Here is a 24,496-nt window from a genome sequence, read left to right as displayed (position 1 = left end):
TGTACTTACAGAGGACCTAGCTACCATGTGTGACTATTTTCACAAATGGAGACTCCAACCAAATCCTAGTAAAACGGAAGTAACAGCATTCCACTTGCATAACATGGAAGCTAATCAGAAGCTACATGTGCTTTTTAACGGAACAGAAGTCTCCCCCAACTTCTTCCCAAAATATCTGGGTGTCACACTGGATCGATCCTTGTCATTCAAACAGCATTGCTCGAATCTGTCAAAGAAGCTGAGTACAAGAGTAAATCTACTGCATAAACTAGCGGGCAGCAACTGGGGTGCATATGCAAACACTCTTCACACTGCTTCACTTTCTCCAGTATACTCGGCTGGTGAGTACTGCGCTCCTGTGAGGGAAAACAGCGTACATTGGAGCAAGATTGACGTACAGCTTAATGAAACCATGAGAGTTGTTACTGGTACAGTGAGGTCCACTCCTACTCAGTGGCTGCCTGTTTTAGCAAACATTGCTCCTCCAGATCTGTGGAGAAAAGCAGCAAAAGTACAGTTGTTCAAGAAGACCTTTGCACACAGGAATTCACTTTTGTTCAATGCCTTACGAGATCCACCTGTGATGAGGTTAAAATCCAGGAATCCACTCTGGACTGATCTACACTCCTATGAAAAATTCAGTGTAACAGCTGAATGGAGACAGCGATGGGAACAATGTCCACCTACTAACACCTTTCTGATTAAAGACCCAACGAAGAAAGTGCCAGGTTTCGATCTTCCTCGACATGAGTGGTCAAAACTCAACCGTTTCAGAACAGGCCACGGCAGGTGCCAATATATGATGAAAAAGTGGGGATATTGTGAAAGTGCTGCGTGTGAGTGTGGTGCTGAGAAGCAGACATTGCTTCATGTTGTTGAGAGCTGTCCAATGTCAGCATTTAAGGACGGTTTACGGACTCTGCATGAATTGACACCAAGTGCAGTGGACTGGTTGTCGAAGCTGGATATTCTAGTTTAATTACCTCTATATTTTAATTTGTATGTTAATTGTATATTTTTACAGATTATGCTTGTAAATGCCATACGATAATAATAATAATACCACAGGGACTTTTTAGGATATTTTTGTTTGTGATTCCAACTTCAATTAACAAGATTTCATTCTTTAAAAGGTCATGTATCATCAGATCCAGTTTGTTGTGTTCAATGCGAAGCTCAGTTTGTATGATGACGTCTGATTTTATTCTAATCCGCTGATTGGATATGACATTTTCCACTTTATAGTTCTTTATTTTCTTAGAATTATTCAGCCCATACTTTTTTGTGAACATGAAATGCAAGCATCTGACAACGTCATTGTGGCATTTCTTGTAATCCAAATTAAGCATTCATCCACATTGAGTTGCCAGATGGTCTAGTGTCTTATTGCCCTGGTTGCAGTGTGGGCACCTCTGGAATATACTCCCATGACTAAAGAAGATGTTTCTGTCTTGTATCTTACAGAACATTCCTTCTTCCTGTGGAGATATATTCCCCCTCATTAGCCATAACGATGACTGATTTACGTCTACAAATTTCTCCTGTTGTTCACGGAACAATGTGGAATGCATTGACTTAGCCATGATTCGATCCATTCACATCTCTTTTTGTTTCTGCTTAACTACTTTTACCGTTACATCGTTTTCGTCCTTAACTCTCTTGGAGCCAGGCGGTACTGCGAGCGTCCGCCCTTTAAATTGCCAGAGCCAATGAAATTGGCCTTTAAATATCCGTGCGGAAGTTGCCAGAGCCGATTACATCGGCCGGCTGGAAATTCTATGATATACATACTTTTTTGGCAGTCTATAGTGACGTGCATACTTCTATGACAACCTGTAGTAAAGGGGCTACAAGTTATTGTGTGCCTGACCTTGCTTTGGAATTTCTAAGAGGCTGTTCTAGCTTTCACAAGAGTTGTTTCCTGTGTTTAGAAATACCGCTAACCGGTCAGTACAGGATTGCTCCTTGCAGTGAGTGGATTCTTGACAGCAGAATGGCAAGTAGTTCATGTGATATATTTTCAGCAGGTATTGATGACGATAAATTAATGGAATATTTGGAACAATGCGAAGTGAACGCGGATGATTTATCGGATAGTGATAGTGAATTTAGTTCAGAGAGTAGTGATGAAATTATACCAGACACGCCCCCGGGATCACCACAGCTAAAGAAGAGGCGTTTATTTGTTTCTAATGGCAGTAAGGCTACTGTGAATACTGTTGCTGATGAAACTAGTGATGATGAAGATGATGATGATGATGTCTCTGGAGAACATTTTGTGGAAATTTCTCCAATTGAACCTGACAACGTTCCTCAGTCTCCTGTTTCGTTCATGGAACTTCCTGGACCTAAACATGCCCCTGCGCCTGATTCTCCGCCCATATCATACTTCAATTTATTTTTCACTTTTTCTCTGCTAAACCTTATAGTCACCGAGACCAATCGCTACGCTGACCAACTCCTTACTTGTAATGAACTGTCACCTAATTCCCGCTCTCGATGTTGGAGACGCACTACAATTGATGCAATAAGGGCGTTCATAGCTGTCATCATGAATATGGGACTAATAAGAAAACCTACCATTGTTTCGCACTGGAGTACGGTAGACCATTTCATTACCCCTTGGTTTGGTGAAATGTTCTCAAGGAATAGGTTTCAGCTTATTTTGAAATTTTTTCATTTAGTTGACAACAGTAAGCTTTCTCCTCCTGGCTCTCCAAACTACGATCCCTGTGCTCGATTCCAGCCTCTTGTAGATCATGCTAATAGGCTATTTAGACATCATTATACTCCTCATCAGCAACTTTCCATAGACGAAAGTTTAGTTGGAACTAAATGCCATACACAACTACTCCAATACATGCCGAATAAGCACCATCACAAGTGGGGGATAAAATTGTGGATGTTGTGTGATGCAGTTAGTAAGTATTGTGTTGGTTTTTATACCTACCGAGGAGCAAGATCCACTGAAGACAGAAACTAAATCAGAATTAATGGACTGGCCTACACTGTAGTGACCAAACTCATTTTTTTTTTTTTTTTGCTAGGGGCTTTACGTCGCACCGACACAGATAGGTCTTATGGCGACAATGGGATAGGAAAGGCCTAGGAGTTGAAAGGAAGCGGCCGTGGCCTTAATTAAGGTACAGCCCCAGCATTTGCCTGGTGTGAAAATGGGAAACCACGGAAAACCATTTTCAGGGCTGCCGATAGTGGGATTCGAACCTACTATCTCCCGGATGCAAGCTCACAACCGCGCGCCTCTACGCGCACGGCCAACTCGCCCAGTACCAAACTTATGTCCCTAGGGAATTATTTTATGAAAGGTTTTCACGTTTACGCAGATAATTATTTTACATCAATCCCCCTTGCAAAACATTTATACTCACTTGGAACATTTATTACCGCCACTATACGAAGAAACAGGAAGGGACTACCAGATGCTGTGAAAAAGCCATTTAAATTAGTTTGTAATAAATATTTCAGACAGGGGCCAATTTTACTAGTGGGATCCAAACAGAAAAAAAAAAAAAAAAAAACTCAGAAAAATCAGGTGGTACTTATAAGTACACGCGGAGCTGCAATAGAAACAGAAGTGCCTGCAACTGCTAGAAACATTAATCAACCCAAGAGGAAACCTAACGTGATCTTAGACTATAATCGTTATATGGGTGGCATTGATACAAATGACAGGATGGTGTATTTTTATTTAGATGAACGTAGAACTTTGAAATTCTGGAAAAAAGTTGCATTCAATATAATTTTGAGAATGGTCTTAAATGCTTATTTGATGTATTTAGAAAACTGTAACGGAAAGAAAATGACTAGGCTCCAGTTCTACTCCAGTAGAATTGAATCTCTGAGTACTGAATGGTTTGATAATAGACAAAAGATTATCATGAATATTCCCGTGTGTGGCGTAAAACTTTTGTCAGGTAGATTAGAAAGATTGTATGTAGCTCTCCGCAACAGAGAAAGAGGTCGCGAACTGTGTGCATCAAGTGCGATAAAGGCCTGCATACTAAATGTGCAGCTCTTCATAAATGCCCTAAATAAACAAAATATATTTAAAGTTCTACTTGAACAAAAACAGAGATTTTATATGACGTTGCATTACGCTTTTTATTGTTCCTATTAGTGTTAGTGATAAGTGATTAGTGTTAGTATAAATAACCTTAAGTGCTTCAACAGTGGTCTCAAACTTTGAACAACATTATATAACGGTGACGAGTCTTCTTCTCAAAAATTTTCGGTGAGTAAATTTATTTTGTCATTTTCCTTCTTTTTTACTAGTGACATAGTAAATTTGTGTTTGCATTTTTTGTTTTTCTTTTTCTCGTTCAGAGCAATTATTCTGTTCATAAATGAATTCTCTATCATTACGTAAATGCCGGTCCCCACGGGTCAAGTGTAGTGTGCCTGCCTCTCACTCGGAGGTCATGGGTTCGATTCCCGGACAGGTGAACGTTTTTTACCTGGGTCTGAGTGTTGGTTCGAGGTCCACTCAAACTAAGTGATGACAATCGAGGAGAGATCTTAGGCTAAGAGAGCTACCTTGGTCTAGAAAACCATGAATAATGAACGAGAGAATTCGTCTCACTGACCATGCGTCACCTCGTAAACTGCAGGTCTTCGGACTGAGCAGCGGTCGCTTAGTAGACCAAGGCCCATCAGGGCTTTAGTGCCATAGATGTTTTAATTACGCATATTGTATTGTATTGTATTGTATTGTAAGATGTTTTTAAAAATAGATACTGAAACAGAAAACTAGAAAAGGGGATTTCCGATAAAATAAAAACTATAATCTCAACTATTATTTTTTACTTTTTAATAACTCAGAACTATTTTTATACAATCTACACCACATATATAAAATTTATCTTAAGCGTTTGCCATACATCGATATATACATGAATTTTATCGGTGAGTAAAATTGTCTTATTTTAATTAGGGACATACGTTTGAATTTTAATTTTTTATATTTTTCTTTTTCGCGTTCAAAATAATTATTTTATAGAATTATATTTAGAAATAAATTCTGCATTTAGACGTATATTCTTTTGTATCGTAGATGATATTTTCAGAGTAGATATTGAGAGAGAAAGTGCAAAAATGTTTTTCTCTTCCTAAAAGTAAACGTTATCGACAACCATAATATCAACAATAATACTTTTTAATTATTTATATCACTCTAAATCAGTTGTTTATTTTATGTAGTCGACGTGTAGAAAATTTCTTGCTGGTATTTGACATACACCGGTAGATATACGCGAATGTTAAAATGCACGTAATTCTACTAAAAACGGCCTGGCACTTTACAGTAGTAGAGTGCAGGCGGAGCTCTGGCCTCTTCCAGCTGCTAGTGAGCGGCCGACTAGATCGGCTCCTGGCTCCAAGAGGGTTAATTAGGTCCTTAATTAGAAGGTCTTCCTATTAAGCTCAAACTTTCGGTTTGTGTTCCTAGATGCTATACGATTTTCAGCTATCACTATCTTCTTCTTGTAAATAGCTATTTTCTCAAGAATCGTATCACACATCTTCTGAATATCACTACTCTTGTTTGAATGAATTTGATTTTCTCTACACATTCTAATCAACTCTTTACTTGCTCTTTCATTTGGGCGGTAGGCATCAATTATTTCCAATTTTCTATTCAATTTGTTGATCTTGGCTTCGATAGAGCTTTTCAGCCAGATACCTTCTTTCCTTTAGCTGTCACCATCTCATACATCTGTTGACATGCATACAACACATCATTCATTTCGGCGATCGTGGTTATTTGCTGTTCTACTTGTTCCGGTTTAATGATTACATTAATCATTTCGAGTATTTCTTGATTTATTTCCTGTTTTTGCCTCTTTCTTCTTACAATATTCATCAATATTTGTCAATAACGTTCATTCACTTTGAGGAACAAGTCTGTGTTCTTCACCATAGATGGCATTTGTATTGCATTATTTTCTTTGAGGTTATCCGTTTCACAGGCATTAATATTCTGACTCTTATGTCTGAACCGATTGTATAAATTCCTGACATCAATTTGACGAGCTCCTTGGTCAAAGCGTTGTTGAAACTCTTTGGTTATTTTCAGCCACCATCCTCGGGACATCCTGCTAAACCGTGCATCAATCATCTGCTGCAATCTTTCGATCCATTTTACTTTGTCGCATTCTTTAATCTCATTGACTAATGTTACAAATACAATCTGCTTGTTTTGTGCTTCTGCCACCTCGACCATGTTTGGGTCATCTTCCCCCTCTCCCTCACCTTGTTGTACAGCTGTAGACAGGGTTATTAGGTCGGTATCTTGCGAGACATCGTTTGATTCTTTCAGTTTATTCGATGATTCGATGCTCGGAGTAACCATTTGATTTTGATCACGTGTGTTTGTGTTAGTAGACGTTTCCGTTTATCACCAGAACACTACGCGAACGACCCACATTAGCGCTAGATGTATAACTGCGCTCTAGTGTTGTTTCCTCACAACTCAAGTGATAGTTCCACAAACTTATTGCTCCAATACGCCTTTAGCGGTGATCTTGTGAACTACTTATTACTACTTATTACGTTTCGATGTTGTCTAAGCTTCGATCCTAACTTTTATTCGTTTAGGTTAAGTACCTTCATGCAACCATAGTTCGTGATTCTTAATGACACTAAATACTTCACACAGACTCACCTTCATTGTCCGTTGATCAGCGTTTGCTTCTTACACTCTTCACAACTAATACAGCCTGTATTGTGCAATATTGCCTTTATAAGTACCAATACACTATCACTCGCAAACGATACGTCCTGTCACACAGCCGCCATCATTGAATAATAATAATAATAATAATAATAATAATAATAATAATAATAATAATAATAATAATAATAATAATAATAATAATAATAATAATAATAATAATAATAATAATAATAACAATAACAACAATAATAATAATAATAATAATAATAATAATAATAATAATAATAATAATAATAATAATAATAATAATAATAATTGTACCGGGCGGTACACCTCTACGATGCAAGTTCAAAACTTGTGCCAATTGAAACTTCTCTATAGGAGAAACCCTGAACTGTAACAACTGAATTAACTCTCCTGTTTATCAGAAGATGTCTCTAGGGCCCGGTTTCATCAACACATGTTAAATATATACTAACAAGTAGTTAGTTAATATGGAGTTAAAAATTTAACATCTTGTTAGGTTTCTTGCGTTTCATCAAACTTTTCTTGTGAAATGTTAACTAATCGACTGTTAACTCTCCCAATATTGCAAACTAGTGTGAATCAAGGAGGCAGTGGTACGAACATGCTGTTTTACAGCGCGCTCCGATGCGCTTTTGGTTGAGTACAGCTGTAAAATATGGCGCGTGAAGTAAAACGGAATCGTAGTTCTAAGTTTTCCTCCTTTGAAAAAGAGTTGTTAATTGAATTAGTAAATATATATAAGTTATTGAGTGCAAGCGCACAGATGGCTTGACGATAAAAGAAAAGTACGAGGCGTGGGAAAAGTCCGCGAGGGTTTCAATGGGGTTAACAGATACTTTTTTAGCGGGTATCTGCTGTCACCTAACAAAATCACTTCGTTAATTGTCCCACTTCAAACTGTGCTCCGATATGGGAGTTATTAAATATTGTATTGTCGTGCAGAACCAGACCACCTAGCAAGTATATCCCTGATTTGGAGGTTAGGCTCACTAATCACCTGAACATTAACATTAACAGAGAAATATCCCTTCCGATTACGATATATTTTGGCCCAATTGCCTCCAGGTGATTGGATTCTTACATGTGTGCAATCTATGCACCTAGAACAAACATCAGTAAAACGGCTTATTTCATAGAAGTCGCCGATAATTTGCTGACGCTCTTCTACTGAAGGGAATGTTATATACCTCCTTCTCATAGATGCTATTGCTGCAGACACTCGACAAACAATTCTACTAACAGTGGCTTTAGAAATTCCAGCATTGTCTCCGACCATTATGTGAAAATAACAGTAGCAAAAAATCGTCATATTATATCAGTACCTGCAACATTGGAGAAAGAGGTAAGTTTCTCTTCGTAGGATATTCCAACCTCACTTGAATTTCGTCAACAACCTTAGCAACGACTATTTTCGATAACCTGTATCTATGAAGAAATTCCGCATCCATCATTACGTTGCTGAACTCTTCTTCGATCAGGATTGTTTTGTATAAGATCTAAATAGAGCTATTCCACCTCGAAAGCGAGATTCACAGCAGCCATTTTGGAACAGGTTGCTAAATGCTAATGTTAGCCATTTAACATTGGAAATTGCTGATGTTAACTTTAATATGCAGTTTAACATTTGTTAATGTTAACAGTTGTTGATGAAACGCAAATTTTCTTAAATCGTATGTTAAAATGATTTAACACCTTGTTATGTACTAACATGTGTTGATGAAACCGGGCCTAGGTGTTTTTGATTTGCTTTTGTTGATCACGAAGTGTGGACATTCTCTAACAGAGGTCTCTACTAAAAACTATGATTATGCACTCTGGTGCGAAGGAATAAACTTTCTTGGAGAAATTTTGTATTCATAAGTTTTGTCTTTACTAAATTTTGTTCTTTTATTTGAGGGTTGGCAATATTAAGCTTCCTTTCCGCCTGTTTTGAATTTAACCAATCCTAAATTTCTGTAATTAATTTCCCACCAATAAGGTGTTTCTTCATCGCCTTGTGTATACGTTTTTGCGGTTAGCCAATAAAACTCTGTGGGCAGGTCCTAATCATTCATGAAAGGTCTCGAATTTTCCGCGAGGGTATAAAAACTGCTGATTTTCTTGTCTCCGGGCCACTCGTATAACATCTAACTCAGTGTGTGAATATGTAGCAGGGGGCGGGAAGCGCCTCTTTCTTCAGGCAGCAGCTCTTCAACAAGGTAATGGCTCTTTAACATCTTTATTTCTCGCTAGCTCAGCAGTTTAACTTGCGGGGAAGGTTCGAAACCTTTAATATGTAACCCTCCTCTTTAAAATGTAAATCCCTTTTCAGTCTATGTAAAATCTACAAATCTCTTTAACTGCAAAGTGGGGATAGAGAGTGGTTTACCCTCTTGAGCTCCTCTTCATTTTGAATTTGAGGTGACTATGTTTTCGTAACCATTTTTCTCTTCCTTCTTAATGTGTTAAATTTATCTTGTATACTAGTCACCTCCATAGATTGGGATTAGCCCCTGTGTAATCGGCCTAGCACCACTTAGGTTTTAAAATGTGTATTTAGGAGTGCAAGTTCATGCCTGCAGTCCTTTCTGTACTTTGGGCCAGTAACTTAACCTGTTGTTTTTTGTTTTTGTTTTCTTCATGCGAAGGCCCTGTAGGTTGGGTACATGATACCCCTGTTTCTTTGTAAGTGTGCCTTGAGGGCAGTTAGAAGTAAAGTTTGTTGTGGCCTTTGATAGGCTTGTAAAATCGAGAGCGGGTCTGCTCTTTCTTGTATTTTGATGGGGGCCTATAGGAGGCTTAACATGGTAATTAGGAGCAAGTGCTCCTTGGTATGATGGGGTTTTCTGCCCCTTAGTTCAAATTTGTACCTTGGTAAAGTTGAGCTAATAGCTCAAGGATTGTGAAAGTGGGGCTTGAAGCCCAAAACTTGTAAAAAAATCCCTGAACTGGTAAAATTATTCTTGTACCTGCCTTTCATTGTTATTCCACCTAGTGGAAAATTGTTTTCTTGGTCTTGGACTGGATAGTTGGTTATTGTTTGACTCGCTGGTTTTTGTTGAAGTCTAAAGCTCTTTGTTAAATCTTGTTAAGTTTTGATTATTTTGAAAATATAACCTTTATTGAAATTTTAAATTCATCTTGTGGCCTTGTAGTTAGACCCATTCTATCCCGCACCTTCTTTCACCTCTGCTGTTCCACAGATACCTCGGAATAATAATAATAATAATAATAATAATAATAATAATAATAATAATAATAATAATAATAATAATAATAATAATAATAATAATATTTTATTAACGGTAATACCATTTAACACACAATAGAGAAAAATAAAAAAAACAAAAACACATTAAAAAGAAAGGTCAGTGGAGTCCTGCTCTAAATGAATATAAATGAAGAAATTTATGTTGTACTGAATCTACTGTGTGGGCAAAATCCTCCTTGATATTATTCTGACATATTTACTGTACTATTCCTTCTAAAACACCCTGTAAAAATTATTATCTGAGGAAATATCTGTAGTTTCATTGTATCTGTTTTAAAGATGGTGGTCATGCTCTGTTAATAAATAACAGAGATTTAACAAAAATAAAACATTTTTTTTCTCAAGAAGTTTCTAGCATATAAAGAAATTATAATATATAAATAATGTACTGTATCGGTATATGAAATGTAATGCCTGATCACTTACCTGATTTGCAATGCTGAGAATGAGCCCATACTTCAATGGAAAGAAAGCAGAGGTTGGGTACAAATCTACAGCCAAATAGGAGCATATTGCTGTTACAAAGGCCCATGGAGAGTTCACAGAAATTTCACTGTAACACAATGTATAATAATCCTTTCTAACATATTTAGAGTGTAAATGAACTACACACACATTCATATAATGCCTCATTATCCTTCCTTACTCTGTCATGAAAATTCACATCTTTGTCTGAATTTTAGTTAATTCTGAGATATTAAGAAGATAATGTATTTAGACTGATACTTTCAGGGCTCATATTAAAAGGAACCTTTCAGATTTTGACATGTGAAATAAGTTAACAGGTCCTTTGGTGTTTTTGATTCTATACTGATTTCATCTTTCTGTTGCTCCCTCTTCCCACACTGATGCTATCATTGTGTTTACCTATCCTACACATACCAAGAAAAGTTTTATACCACATGTATTTTAAGTGCTCCTAAAGAATGTCTGCTGAGATAGTAGTCCCATTAAAATGAGAAATCAGAACGTAACATCACCTGTTAGGTGTATATGGAAGTATGACATGAAATCTGAAGACAGTCCAGAAGAGTGCGCTGTAACTGGAACCCTCAGACACAACATGTGCAGAACAGTTTGTGGCCTGTTCAGTGTGTAAACAGTCCTCCATGAGTCATTATGGCATTTGATTTTATGCACATTGTTACACTGCATAAGCAAGGCCTTGCCCACCTGGCTGATGTACACCACAGTGATATTGATAGGATATAAATCCACTATTGTGTGACAAAGTATTGTTGTTGCAGGGGTCACCTGCAGTCATCAACAGAAGCTGATGACCACTACTTGCGAATTTTGACTTGCAGAAACCGAGAAGACTTAACAACAGGGCTTGTGTAATACCATCCTGATGGCAACTGAGAGAGCTTTATCTACTCAGGCAATCCAAAATCATCACCGTAGGGCCCTCCCACACTAGAGTTCTTGGTGAGCACCAGCAAGTACACCCCAGCACCATGGCACTAGGTGCAAATGGGTAAGGGAACTCTCGGACTGGAACCTGGAATCATGGTGTCTGGTCTTCTTCAGTGATGAGTGTAGAATTTTTCTGATGGAGGAGGGTGCAGAGAGAGGAAGAACTAACACCAAACAAGTCATATTTACCATATCATGGATCTAACAGGGAGGTGGATCTGTCATGTTTTGGGGTGACAGTAACGTTTCAACATCTGATGCCACTCATCATCACTGTAGCAGCGACTGGGGCTTAATAAAACAATTATTTCAAAAAACCATTTGGAACATTAAATACAATTTGAATCATTAAAGCCATACCATAAAATCAAAATTAAACAAGGTAAAACACACGGAAACTAGCGGCAGGATGTGAACAGCGGAAGGAACCCCATGAGGTGTGGATTGAAGAACTTTTATGGCCAAAACTTCACCAAAGGATAATTTAGTTAATACCTACTTATAGTAAATAAATATTTATTATGAAAACATTAAAGAAAGGGAAATTAGGAACACTACTGGTAACATAAACACAAAATAGAAAAGCACACCCTGACGTAATTAAGTTGCAGTCTTACAATATTGCCAGTAGGCTACTAATCTTCATGTAAAATACTTTTAATGTGAAGTGACCACCTTCACCAAAGAAATGAAATACAGGTCATGGGAAAACATGTTAAAATGAATCAGAATTAATGAGGTCAAGCTTAATGAAAAAATTAAAGTTACAAAATGTCAGAAAAAGTTTGCCTTCTGGCAACATGAAGATGGATGTAAGACTTCTTTACACCATTGTAAATTACAATACAATTGATTTCTGATAGAAAAATTTAAGGGTAAACTCCTGTGACAAATTAAAATGTGGAATAAAGTAAAATTAGGTTACATTAGCAAACTTTAAGATTTGCTTACCCCGAGAGAAGGCAGTTCTCCCATGGAACACAAAGCTCCCGGCCTGCACATCTGCTCTACATGATGCCGAAGACAGAATTAAGACACCCTGCGACGCGCTTCCCGAAGGTAGCCCACGCTGGATGGTGCAACCAGAAGCGGCCCCGCAAAATTAATGACCAATGACTGCACAGGAGTTACCTTTCGATTTATTTAAACCAACCACATTTAAATGTTTAATTGGGCTCTTGTTAGAAAACGTCTCGATCCTTGTATCTTGTGCAAGTCCCAGAAAAGTTGGCACGTGCAGTACAGGATGTCTCACATAAAATTTAATACAATTATAACTGATCCAGAATTTACTTGAAGAAGGCCAAATATATAAACTCTCACAGCAAATGTGTCACTCACTGAGGGCATGATGACATTGTACAATACTGGGGCTAAATACTCCAGCCCATTGTTCAGCCATATCGACAACATATCAGAGACAGGTTTGTGGTACAAGATGACAATGCACTCAGTGCATGCATGCAGTTCCTGTCAGGTATACATCTTCCTCAGGGAAGCTTAAATCAATCACATAGAATGGTCTGTGGTGTCTGCTGACATGAACCTTATTGAGCATGGCTGGAGGGCTGCTGTTGAAGAGTGGAACAGGGTAGAGCAGGATAGCCTCAAGCCCCAGTTAGGCAGCAACCCATGAATGATCACAGCATATCTCAATGCATGGAGTACCGGTAGAGAAACACCAGAGTAAGACACTGGTTTACAGATTTGATAGACAGATGCACTTTGCCAAATAATGTGTTGTGTGTTTTGAATGTAAGTGTATGTACTACAAAGCAATCAGGTTGTTCATTACAGAAAGTATATATGTCCTTCTCATACTTTCTGCTGGGTTGTAAGCAAACTAGTAGCTCAGCAATCCAGGATGAGTAAAACTTTTTTTGAGGTGTGTATTGCACAGTGGCAGTTCCTCAGATGCAGCTACTGAAGCTCTGATTCACCCATGTACAAAGTATTTTAATAAGTTTTAATTTTTAATGTTTTAATTTTGTATTTTTAACTTCCAGTGTTGCTAATACATTCTATACTTAGAGTTTGAGATTCTGCAGTGTATTTGAAACACCCAACTCCTGGCATTAAGAGGGATTGGCCCTCCATGGGCTTAACCAAGGAGAAACAGATGGCGAGAAAGTGCTGGCTGAAGCTTCTTCATTCTTACATCGCGTTGTCCAAAAAAAAAGGAAGATGAACGCAAGCATGAATAAGATTTATGTTTGAGGATAGCATGCAGCTCTTGTCTAGCATTTAGTACTGAACCAGTAAAATACAGCCTGACTTTATCATTTACTTTAAGACTGCATGGGTTATGTCTCAGGGCTGTTTCAGGTAAATTATAGCTAGGGCTTGATACAGGAGGAAGGGTCCTATCTACAAGAAAACTTGAAATTTTTTTCAAGTATTAAGTTTATTCAAATAAATGCATGTTGAATTGCATATCACCTTAGTGTAGATATTTGTCGTCTTCAACATCGCCTATCAGGTAACCGGTACTCCCAGGTCACTATGCTGAACTGGACTGGAACTCGTTCTGCAGGCCCCTCTCGTTGCGATGAAATGGAGCTGGAACACCCAGGTCAGTCTGACGTTGGATCGAACTTGTACCTCTGAAGTTCTAAATGGTCTCCGACGTTCTCAGATGATGTTGCAGGGTAATCACTCGTTACTTTACTCACATGAGTGTCCACAATAGCACAGTCCCCTAACACATTTATTTAACACCAATGTTTAATTTAATATTGTCGTGATATGCAGCCGAACTCTACTAGTCCCTTGTAGATAGAATTTAAATGTTCTTTAAAAATGAAGATAAGGATAGCATTGAATTTAGAAAAGAAATAAATCACAGTTCATGAACATAACGAAACTGAAGACTATTCATAAATTATGCACAGTTCGTGGTTGCTTTCCACTGAAATATGGGTGCACTTGACACAAAAATAAATATGTGATTGCTCAAGAGTTTAACCTATGGACACTGCTGCACTAATTATTAAACACTTTGAGGAAGAAATAATGTAAGCAATTATTATGCACAGTTCAAAATGCAGCTCGGTTTGAAATGAATATCATTCACTTCAACCCAGAAATTGAGAAAATAAGAAAGTTAGCAAGTACTATGCACAGTTGTACATTAACACAGTTTGAATTGATTATCATTCAGAATTAATCACTTGTGTCGAAGCACACGAGTATAAGTTACGTAATAGGCAACCACTTGCATTTATGGTAGTGAAAAATTTAAACACTTTCATGAATTTGTCTACTTAATAAAGAAAATAAGCTGACTGAGTTTTAAGAAAATTCCACAGTTAATAATAATGCAGTGGTGTGTCACTTTGCAATGCACAACACTTGTTGAGACCAAGTTCCACAATTGTAAAATGGTAAAACACTAAGTTCCACAATTATAAAGACTATCACGTACTGGAGTTTCTATACACGCACAAGTTCTAAGTTCCACTTGGCTGTCAGAACCTAAGTCCACTGTAAGACTTGTCACATATTGGAATTTCAATACACACACAAATTACAAGTTCCAATCAACTCACAGAACCTAAGTTCACTGTAAGACTTATCAAATATTGAAGTTTCTACACATGCACAAATTACAAGTTCAAATCAACTCACAGAATCTAAGTCCACTGTAAGACTTATCATATATCGAAGTTTCTACACGCACACAAATTCAAAGTTCCAATTGACTGTCAGAACCTAAGTCCACTGTAAGACTTGTCACATATTGGAGTTTCAACACACACACAAAGTACAAGTTCAGATCAACTCACAGAATCTAAGTCCACTGTAAACACTTGTAGAATTCGAGGATAAATTGGTCAGCACTTTGACCCAACGAACATAGTAATGATGCAGCATGGTGAGTCAGACTGGACTCCCAGCTATGACTGCACTGCAGTGAATTGGTTGGGTTGGCTCGTCTTATATATGGTTTGTGCTTCTACGTCATCAGATATCATGATTTCTATAAAGTTGGATAACTCGAGAATGGCACAATGGATTTACGTGAAACTTATAATTAGAAACGTTTACATGATCCTATACAAAATGACGCATCTCTTAAGTTGATACGATCATTATTACAGGAGTTTTGAATATTTTCAAGTCAAACCTTCAGGATGGCATGATGTGGCTTCGAGAACATGTCAGTCCATGCTGGGCAACACATGGCATGACCAGGCGGGTAGCCTATCTTGCTCTGGTGTCCACGTCACTCATACAGCTGTAGCTGGTTCAGGTGGGTTCGCTCCACTGAGTGTAAACAAACCAAGCTCGCAGTAAATATCTTGCGTGATGATTAAACATTATTGATCTTTTAAAAAAAAACACCATGTACGATGCGTAACCGGTACAGAACCTAGCTCCAACCATCTTAAAGCCACTTAAAGGTGGGTAAAAGTATGTACTCAGGTACTGTAAGAAATATCTCTTGCTCACCTTGCTGTTAACTTGTCTTTTGCCATTTCTTACTGCAATTTGTTTGTGAGTGTTTATGAAAGGAGTGATCATTGTATTTGGTTACTGCATTTTATGCATACTTAGTTTAGATTATTATACAATTCTAGCAATAAGTTATTTTTTAAAAACATCTAAGTTCTTTAGGCTTTTTCAATCATGAAATTACCAGTGTTTCGCCCCAGTTTAGCAGTGGGCTCATCATTTGGATTCCTACAACTTTCCCAGATACTGGCAGCTAGTGCGCTGCTGAGACACCACTGCAAGCCTCTTATGTAGGACAATGCAATGACAGTGTACTAGGGGAAGCATGTGACTCCATATTTAAGTGATGATTGTTGGCAAGTAGACGCTGTGTGAGGTGAAGGGAATAGTGGGAGGGGGGGACAGACAGACAATGTTGCGAACGACGAAACAACATATCAGCCACACATAACAAAGTTCAGTTCCATAGGCGCACAAATACAATTTTTAAACAAGTCAGATAGAGGACCAGACTTCCTCAAGTGAGCAGACACAAACACATCACTCAGAAGGTGATACAAACATTTATTACACATGAATAAAGCACTGCATATTTACACATATGTACAACAAATTCAGAGGTACACCAAAACTCGTGTACTGCTGCCAGTCGCCATGTTCAGTGTCTGTCTGTATAAAGCAAAATAGAGCAGCACATTGCCAACTGTAACAAAATGAAATGCAGCAGGCGAGTACCAAGACAAAGCCGCAACATACTCCCCCCTCTGAGAGATCTCAACACGAGTACCAAGACAAAGCCGCAACATACTCCCCCCTCTGAGAGATCTCAACACTCAAAATCAAAGTCAAGAGTTTATGCTCATCACAGACAAATGAATAAAAAAAAGAAAACTCAGATACAACACATACAAATATACAACTATACAACATCCTTGGGCAATGGACACAATTTCACCATTGCACAGTGCAAAAGACCAGTTTTAGTCTTTACACTGACCACACGAGTAATGTTGTCACAACCAGGATGGAGCTCCTGGATTATACCAGTCTTCCAAACCAGAGGAGGAAGGTTATCCTCCCTTAGAAGCACCAGATCTCCTACAGTTGGAGTCCACTTCCCTACGGAAGACCATTTACGTCTTTGTTGATTGTATGTATTCCTTTGACCACTTCTGCCAAAAATCGTGCTACAGCTGTTGCACCAAATTCCATTTAGTTAGACAGGAGCGGGAGCTGTTGGATATGTCTGGAGAGGGGATAGAGGTAAATTGTCTCCCTACTAGAAAATGTCCAGGTGTCAAATAGCATTGATCATTGGGGTCGTCAGTCATTGAACAGACAGGTCTCGAGTTCAACACAGACTCAATTTGATACAAAAGAGTACTCAGCTCTTCAAAATTAAGAATGCATTTTCCTAGGGTTCGCTTTAAAAGTGATTTTGTGGACTTTACTCCAGCCTCCCAAAGCCCACCGAAATGAGGACTGAAGGGTGGAATAAACTTCCAATTCAAATTCAAATTAGATGAATATTCTTCTATTTCAGTAGAGCTATCCTTAATAAGTCTTAATAACTCATTGTTGGCTCCAACAAAATTTGTGCCATTATCACTCAAGATGAGATTTGGAAATCCTCTACGCGCCGTGAATCTTGTAAATGCGGTGAGGAAGTCCTGAGTCGTTAGATTCTTCACCATTTCAAGATGTATTGACTTAGTGACAAGACAAACAAAGAGATCAATGTACACTTTAAACTTTATCTTACTCCTCGGGTTATCACCTTTTATGATGACTGGGCCACCATAATCAAGACCAACCTTAACAAAGAGTACCGGGCGAGTGATGTGTTTGTGTCTGCTCGCTTGGGGCAGTCTGGTCCTCCATCTGACTTGTTTAAAAATTGTATTTGTGTGGACACAAATTTTACATAAATGGTTTTATACTTCTTAATAATATTAATAAATTCACTTTTAAAAACGTGTGATTTGACATAATCTGAAGATGATCTTTCAAGAATGAAACATGTCATTCTATTTTTAATTAAACCATATTCTTTTCAGGTAAAGTCTATCATTAAATACAGTTGAACCTCATTTATACACTATTATTTTTCTACGTTTTTCGCAGTTATACGCTAAAATTTTTAGGCACCGAACTTTGTCCATCAATATTTAGCCCAATTATATGTTTTCTGGTTATATATTTCCTCATTAATACATTTGCCTGGTCCCCATGATCAAAAACATATTACTTTACTTACTCATTTGTATGGTATGCAGTACTGAGGATATGAGTCACAGAGCATCTCTCTGCGACACCATCTAATCCCATCGAATTCAATAAGTGGACTCTTTTGAGTTAACCTTTTTGACACTCGCTGCGGATAAAAGGGTTGCCACTGACAATGCATTAGGTGAGGCGACAATAGATACCAATACTTCATGTATTTATGGAATGCACTGTCACTGTGCATGTCAGTGATGGGACATTTGATTCATTTTACTGAATCGATACAGTAACCCAATTCACGGCACATTAGAGTCACAGGTCCTACTGCATCTGTGTAGTATGTACTGGTAAGACAGTAGCAACAGCATTCAGTGCTCGCTGCTGCCATCTGGTCTTCAAAGTACAAACTCCTTTCTTATGCGTCGTCTAGCTTTGAGGTTCAGGTTGCTCCTGCAGCCACGTCTTTGTATTAAGTGTTGATGTTACAAGGCCTTTCCCCGACAGTGACTTCATTAAATAAAAAAAATCTGTACACACAATAATCAATGATCTGCATTTAGAGCTGTCACCCAGGTGGGAGATTCCCTATCAATTGCTTGCCTGGTCGTTTCTTATATGATTTCAAAGAACTCGGAAATTTTATTGTACTCAAGGTAAGTACAAAACAAGTAAGTTAAAAAAAAGAAATGCAGGAAAAAATAGGTAGTTGTGCAGTACTATATTGTAATACTACAGTAAAAAAGTCACATAGTTAATAATAATAATAATAATAATAATAATAATAATAATAATAATAATAATAATAATAATAATAATAATAATAATAATAATAATAATAACAACAACACAAATTTTAAACACTAACTTATGGTTTTCTACAGTTCTCTGAAAGTCACAGCTCTATTATACATACCGTGACACTGACCACATATGATTGAAGTCTTGTGCAACGATGTGACATATGAACTGAGAGGATACTGAGCTGTTCTTCCCAATATAAAACAGGTACTTTTGAGTGGTCATGAGCATGACTCATAGTCACAGGGCAGGCTAGAGTCTATTATATATACCGTGACACTGACAACATATGATTGAAGTCTTGTGCAACTGTGGATCAGTGGTAGAGTGTCGGCCTCCGGATCCCAAGATAGCGGGTTCAAACCCGGCAGAGGTAGTCGGATTTTTGAAGGGCAGAAAAAAGTCCATTCGATACTCCATGCCGTACGATGTCGGGATGTAAAAGATCTCTGGTGACACATTTGGTGTTTACCCGACAAAATTCATTAAATCTCAGCCATAGACGCCCAAGAGAGTTTCGGTTTACTCGGTCTGCCACCTAGTGGGGGCCTAGAGTAAAAAACGGAACGCCGAAATTGACGAGCAGACAGCCAGATGGCGTCAAATTGAAATGTCTGCACACGGTAGCTGAGGCCATACGATTATTATTATTATTATTATTGTGCAACGATGTGACATACGAACTGAGAGAATACTGAGCCGTTCTTCCCAATATAAAACAGGTACTTTTGAGTGGTCATGAGCATGACTCATAGTCATAGGGCAGGCTAGAGTCGAGTTTAATTAATTTTCAAATGTCAACTAAGTTATAATACTAAGATTCATTAAACTAATAAATAGTATAACCTAATAGCCTACCTACTTACTAGCTACTTTAGAATTATGTTTTTAACACTGCAAATAAATCCATCTATTATTTAAACTTCCCTGTAAGAAGAGGACAGTGAATGCAAGTGGGTATTATTTTCAAATGCTGTACTGGGCGAGTTGGCCATTTGATAAGGGGCACGCGCCTGTGAGGTTACATCCGGGAGATAGTGGGTTCAAATCCCATTATCGACAGCCCTGAAGATGGTTTTCCGTGGTTTCCCATTTCACACCAGGCAAATGCTGGGGCTGTACCTTAATTAAGTCCACGGCTGCTTCCTTCCAACTCCTAGCCCTTTCCTATCCCATCATCGCCATAAGACCTATCTGCGTCGGTGCGACATATAGCAACTGGCAAGAAAGAAAAAAAAAAAGCCTTCAAATGAGCTGAGCTCAAGAGTCCATTATAGCATACGATTCTTTCAGTGTACCATGGCTCTGTATGTATTGCTCCCCGCCAATGTCCAGTGTACCCATAATGAACCATATATGTGTTGTGTCTCACTGATCCGTGACTGCGTACGATTCTTTCGGTGGGCTATGGCTCACTGTATGTCTCACTGCAGCGGAAGCTTGGCTCTCCACCAGTGTCCAGAGTTCTCACTTAGTTTACAAAAGAGTACATTTATTGTTCCACCTATTCAATACAATCAGTACCACGTTATGTGGTTAATTAGACACAGAAAATCTGAATATTAATGGGGACATGTTTTGCCCTTCTTATTGGGCATCATCAGCCATATTAATTTAATCTTAAAAGAAACATTGTTTAAAGGACAATGACATTGATAATTTGTAAAAATTGAACTGTGATTTCTTATGATATTAACTTTACAGAATAGTGGTTATAAAATATGATGTTGGGACATACAACACATGCTAAAATTATTGTAAACAAATTTAAAATCTTGTCTAATAGAAAATTTGTGTCAAAATAAAGTTCTAAAAATGGCACTTGTCTGGTACTGAAGTGGATCCTCTTTGTTATAAAAGTCAGCATATATTTGCTGGGGCAGTTGCCAATGTAAGTTTTCAATAGACTAAAATGGTTGAAAACTTGAGGGTGAATTTTGTTTATATTTTGCGTTCCAACATTAAAAGATTGGTTAAGAGAAAAGGCGAATGTTATGATGTTATCTTCATTAAGTTGATTGGTCTAAAATATTATCTGATATAACCGTTGCAAACAGACGTTAGTGTACTGGTTGAGGCTGCTTTGAGACGAGTTTATTTCAAGTATTTGACTGATTATGTTTGATTTTCACGTGAAAATTTAGTCCTAGAAGATGTAGAAAGGGGCTGCCTGGCTAGGGCGGTAAAGGCGTGCTCGGTTCGCCCGGAAGGACGTGGGTTCGTATCCCCATCAGGAAGTCGTAAAATTTAAGAAACGAGATTTCCACTTCCGGATGTGCATATGGCCTTGAGGTTCACTCAGCCTACACCTAAAATGAGTACCAGGTTAATTCCTGTGGGCAAAGGCAGCCGGGCATAGAGCTAACCACTCTACCCCATCATGTGCCGCGGTTAACAATGGTGGAAGCCTTTACCTTCCACTCCTCCAAAGGCCTTCACGGCCTGTACGGAAGTGTCTTTGTCTTTGTTTAGAAGATGTAGAACATCGATGAATAGAAAGTGGTTATATCATATGCTTTATATATATCTATCTTACTGTATTAGCAGCGTTGGCTGATGATGCCCAATAAGAAGGGCGAAACATGTCCCCATAATATTCAGATTTTCTATGTCTAATTAACCACATAACGTGGGACTGATTGTATTGAATAGGTGGAACAATAAATGTACTCTTTTGTAAACTAAGTGAGATTGCTGTTTTCAATACGGATCAAAAATGAGAGTGATGATTTTTAAGTGTTCAGTGTGCCGATAAGGAGCCGTGTGTATCTTGTGTCTCACTGAGCCGTGCTTGCGCACGATTCTTTTGGTGTGCCAAGATTTACTGTCTCGCTGCAGTGGAAGCTCGGCTCCCCGCCAACATCCAGTGTCGCGCTAGTGAGCCATGAGTGCGCCAATCAGCACTGTCCGCTGGGAGTAAGCTGAATCGTGTGCCGTGAGCTCGCCGTTCCTGTGAATCGATTCACCCGGATACTTGAATGAATCCTTACACTGCTTCGAATCATGCATTCGGTAGCCAACACTAGTGCATGTGTATATAACTGACTAGTGAATGACTGTGTGGAAAAATCAAAGAAGCAAAGAAAAACTGGTGAGTTTTTTAAACTAGTGAAAAGCAGTAATCTGCCTGTATGCAAGTATTGTAAGTACAGTACTGTACTGATACTCAAAATACTGTAGTGTGTGCGTTTGTTTCATTTATTGCTTTCTTATACAGTAGTTTGAGTAATAATGCAACAACACAGTTCCAGTTCCATAGGAAAATTCACTTTTATGTTTTCTCATTTCTACATTAATTTAGCCATCCCTCTTTGAAAACGTGTACCTGTGGTTCATTCAGTATTTTTAAAATTTTATTTACTCATTAATTTTGACAGACTGAAGAACCTAACAGTTATAGATTACCTTACAGTTGACATCAGAGGGCTTTCAATTGGGTACTTTGCATTTAGGTGGTGGTGGTGGTGGCAGCGGCGGCGGTGGTTGCCACAACATGTTGCACGTAACTGGATGTGTACAGCTGGACACCGAGTGGTCTAGCTGCTGACAGTGTAGCTTTTTGCCTTAGTCTTGGGGGCTAGGTTCTTGCTCTCTTCCTTAGCCTTTAGAAGTGTGGATGATTGTTTAGTCTGTCTGAGTATAGTGGGGAGACTGGCACAGTAATCTGAATCTCGCACCCAGTTTGAGATGAGTTTGCCTTCAGAGCTGGGTCGGATTTAGATTTTGGCCCACTCCCAGTTTCAGGATGGGCTTAAACGGTTTTGGCACTCAGGACCCTAGAGACTTTGATACCTTTAATTTTTGTTGTGTAGTGCTTATTTTGTGAGTTTGAGTGTAATTATGTGTGTCTTTTGGTGTCTGTGTGTTGGCATGTGAGGTGGTTGTGACTGTTTGTGTGCTATTGCGAGGATGTTGATGTTTAGTTGGTGCATCATCTGCTTGAGTTTTACCGTCAGAAGTCTGTGTAGACTGGGAAGTGGGTGCTTTGTTTTGGTAGGAAACTGCATCATTCTTGGGGTAAGACCAAGCTGCTTACTATTGTAAATGGCTGTATTGCAATATTTTATCCATATTATATACAGTAGATATGAATTCTTACTTGATCCATGCATGAAGCTTAGCAATATTAGTTGAGAGAGGGAGATGACTGCTTCCAAGTCCCACAGGACACCATAGCTGTACACTCCAGGCATGAAAAAATTTGTTACTCTGGTGACCAGCAACATTATACTGAGCTCCTAAGTGCAAGCCTGATATCAGATCATCTGCAGATAACAATTGTAAATATTAATAACGATAAAGGAGTTTGAATTAAGCTAAATCAGTATAATGCAAAATCACTAAATAATAAAGAATATATGAATAGATAGGAACGTGAAACACATATTCCATTTCAAATCAAAGGATTTAAAAAATATATTTAATGTCTTAAAAGTCATAGTTCAACCAACAGTCTTTCTATTAATTTTTCTATGATATTCTTGTAATTTATCACCACCAAAGAAATTTCTAACTGAAATAAAATACTACCAGTAGACATTCTGATGGACTGCAAATGAGGTACTGAGTCAATAATATATATATATATATATATTTTTTTTTTTTTTTTTTTTTTTTTTTTGCGAGGGAGTGTGGAAAATCTTTCATAAGACGCTTGTGAGGGTCCGCACTCAACAAGTGTGTGGAGATTCTTACCCACTAAAAACCACACTCCCTTTTCCCACGACGTTTATCTCCGCCCCGGAAACCGCTCTCGCATTACTTCAGGACGGATGTCGTGCTTAATGTATCTTGTGCTTCATCTTCCTTCTTCTGCTTTACTGTCTGTCGTAATCATCCAGGTCTTTCTTTTTCTGACGCAGAATATTTTCTACGTAAACTGCCACCTGGTCCCAAGATTCTTGACTTCGTAGCATTACTGACACGATCCCTTCTGGCATCATTTCTCCCTGCATAACTTCTAAGCATCTTCTTTGTGGCAGCCAATGAACACACACAAAGAAAGTATGTAATATGTCATCGATATCACCGCAGTATATGCACGCCGGACTAGTTGTAGCCCTAGTCTATGAAGAAATTTTCGGAAGTATCCATGACCTGTCAAGAACTGTGCGAGATAGTCGTTCACCTCACCATGAATTCGGCCAACCCATACGCCCAAAGAAGGTATCAGTCTTTTAGTCCATTTCCCTCTAGAATCATCTTCCCATCTCGTTTGCCATTGTTGCATTCTGCGACAAAGAGCCAAAGCCTTTGCCTTTTTCCTTCCTAGCTCTTCTTGTGTGAGCCAAATTTCTTGTCTTTTGAAGGCCAACAAGTCAATAGGAGCTACTGCTGCTACTACTAGAATCGCAGGTTCTGATACTGTACGATATGCACAAGCAATTCGTAAAGCTGCTCTCCATTGTACAGCTGCAATTCTTTTCCGATATTTCGCAATTTTTAACGATTCAGCCCAAATTTCCGAACCGTATAGTAGTATCGATTGAACAGTCGACATGAGAAGCCACCTTTTACTAGATTTCGGCCCCTTGATACTTCCCATGAGTCTACTAAGTGCAGTCATGGTTTTTGCTGCCTTATCTGTTACCCATTGGATGTGGTCCCAATATGTAAACTTAGTATCAAGCGTT

At 38.4% G+C, this 24,496-nt stretch overlaps 1 protein-coding gene across 2 annotated transcripts in view; it reads right to left on the bottom strand.

Annotated features, from left to right (window-relative positions):
- mei-218 (meiotic 218) overlaps nucleotides 1-24,496 on the bottom strand; it is a 183,133-nt gene that overhangs the window by 101,710 nt on the left and 56,927 nt on the right. The window contains exons 2-3 of one of the 2 annotated variants that reach the window (XM_067153364.2): nucleotides 22,963-23,128; nucleotides 10,395-10,521 (exon numbers count right to left, since the gene is read on the bottom strand). In XM_067153364.2, coding sequence (XP_067009465.1) covers nucleotides 10,395-10,521; nucleotides 22,963-23,128 — 293 coding nt within the window. The remainder of the gene's footprint in view (nucleotides 1-10,394; nucleotides 10,522-22,962; nucleotides 23,129-24,496) is intronic. The other variant, XM_067153363.2, reaches the window with a different exon arrangement.

Source organism: Anabrus simplex, chromosome 9 (genome assembly GCF_040414725.1).
Source record: "Anabrus simplex isolate iqAnaSimp1 chromosome 9, ASM4041472v1, whole genome shotgun sequence".
Lineage (NCBI taxonomy): Eukaryota > Metazoa > Arthropoda > Insecta > Orthoptera > Tettigoniidae > Anabrus > Anabrus simplex.
Note: the sequence above shows the minus strand (reverse complement) of the source record. Positions and strands in the feature narration are given on the sequence as shown.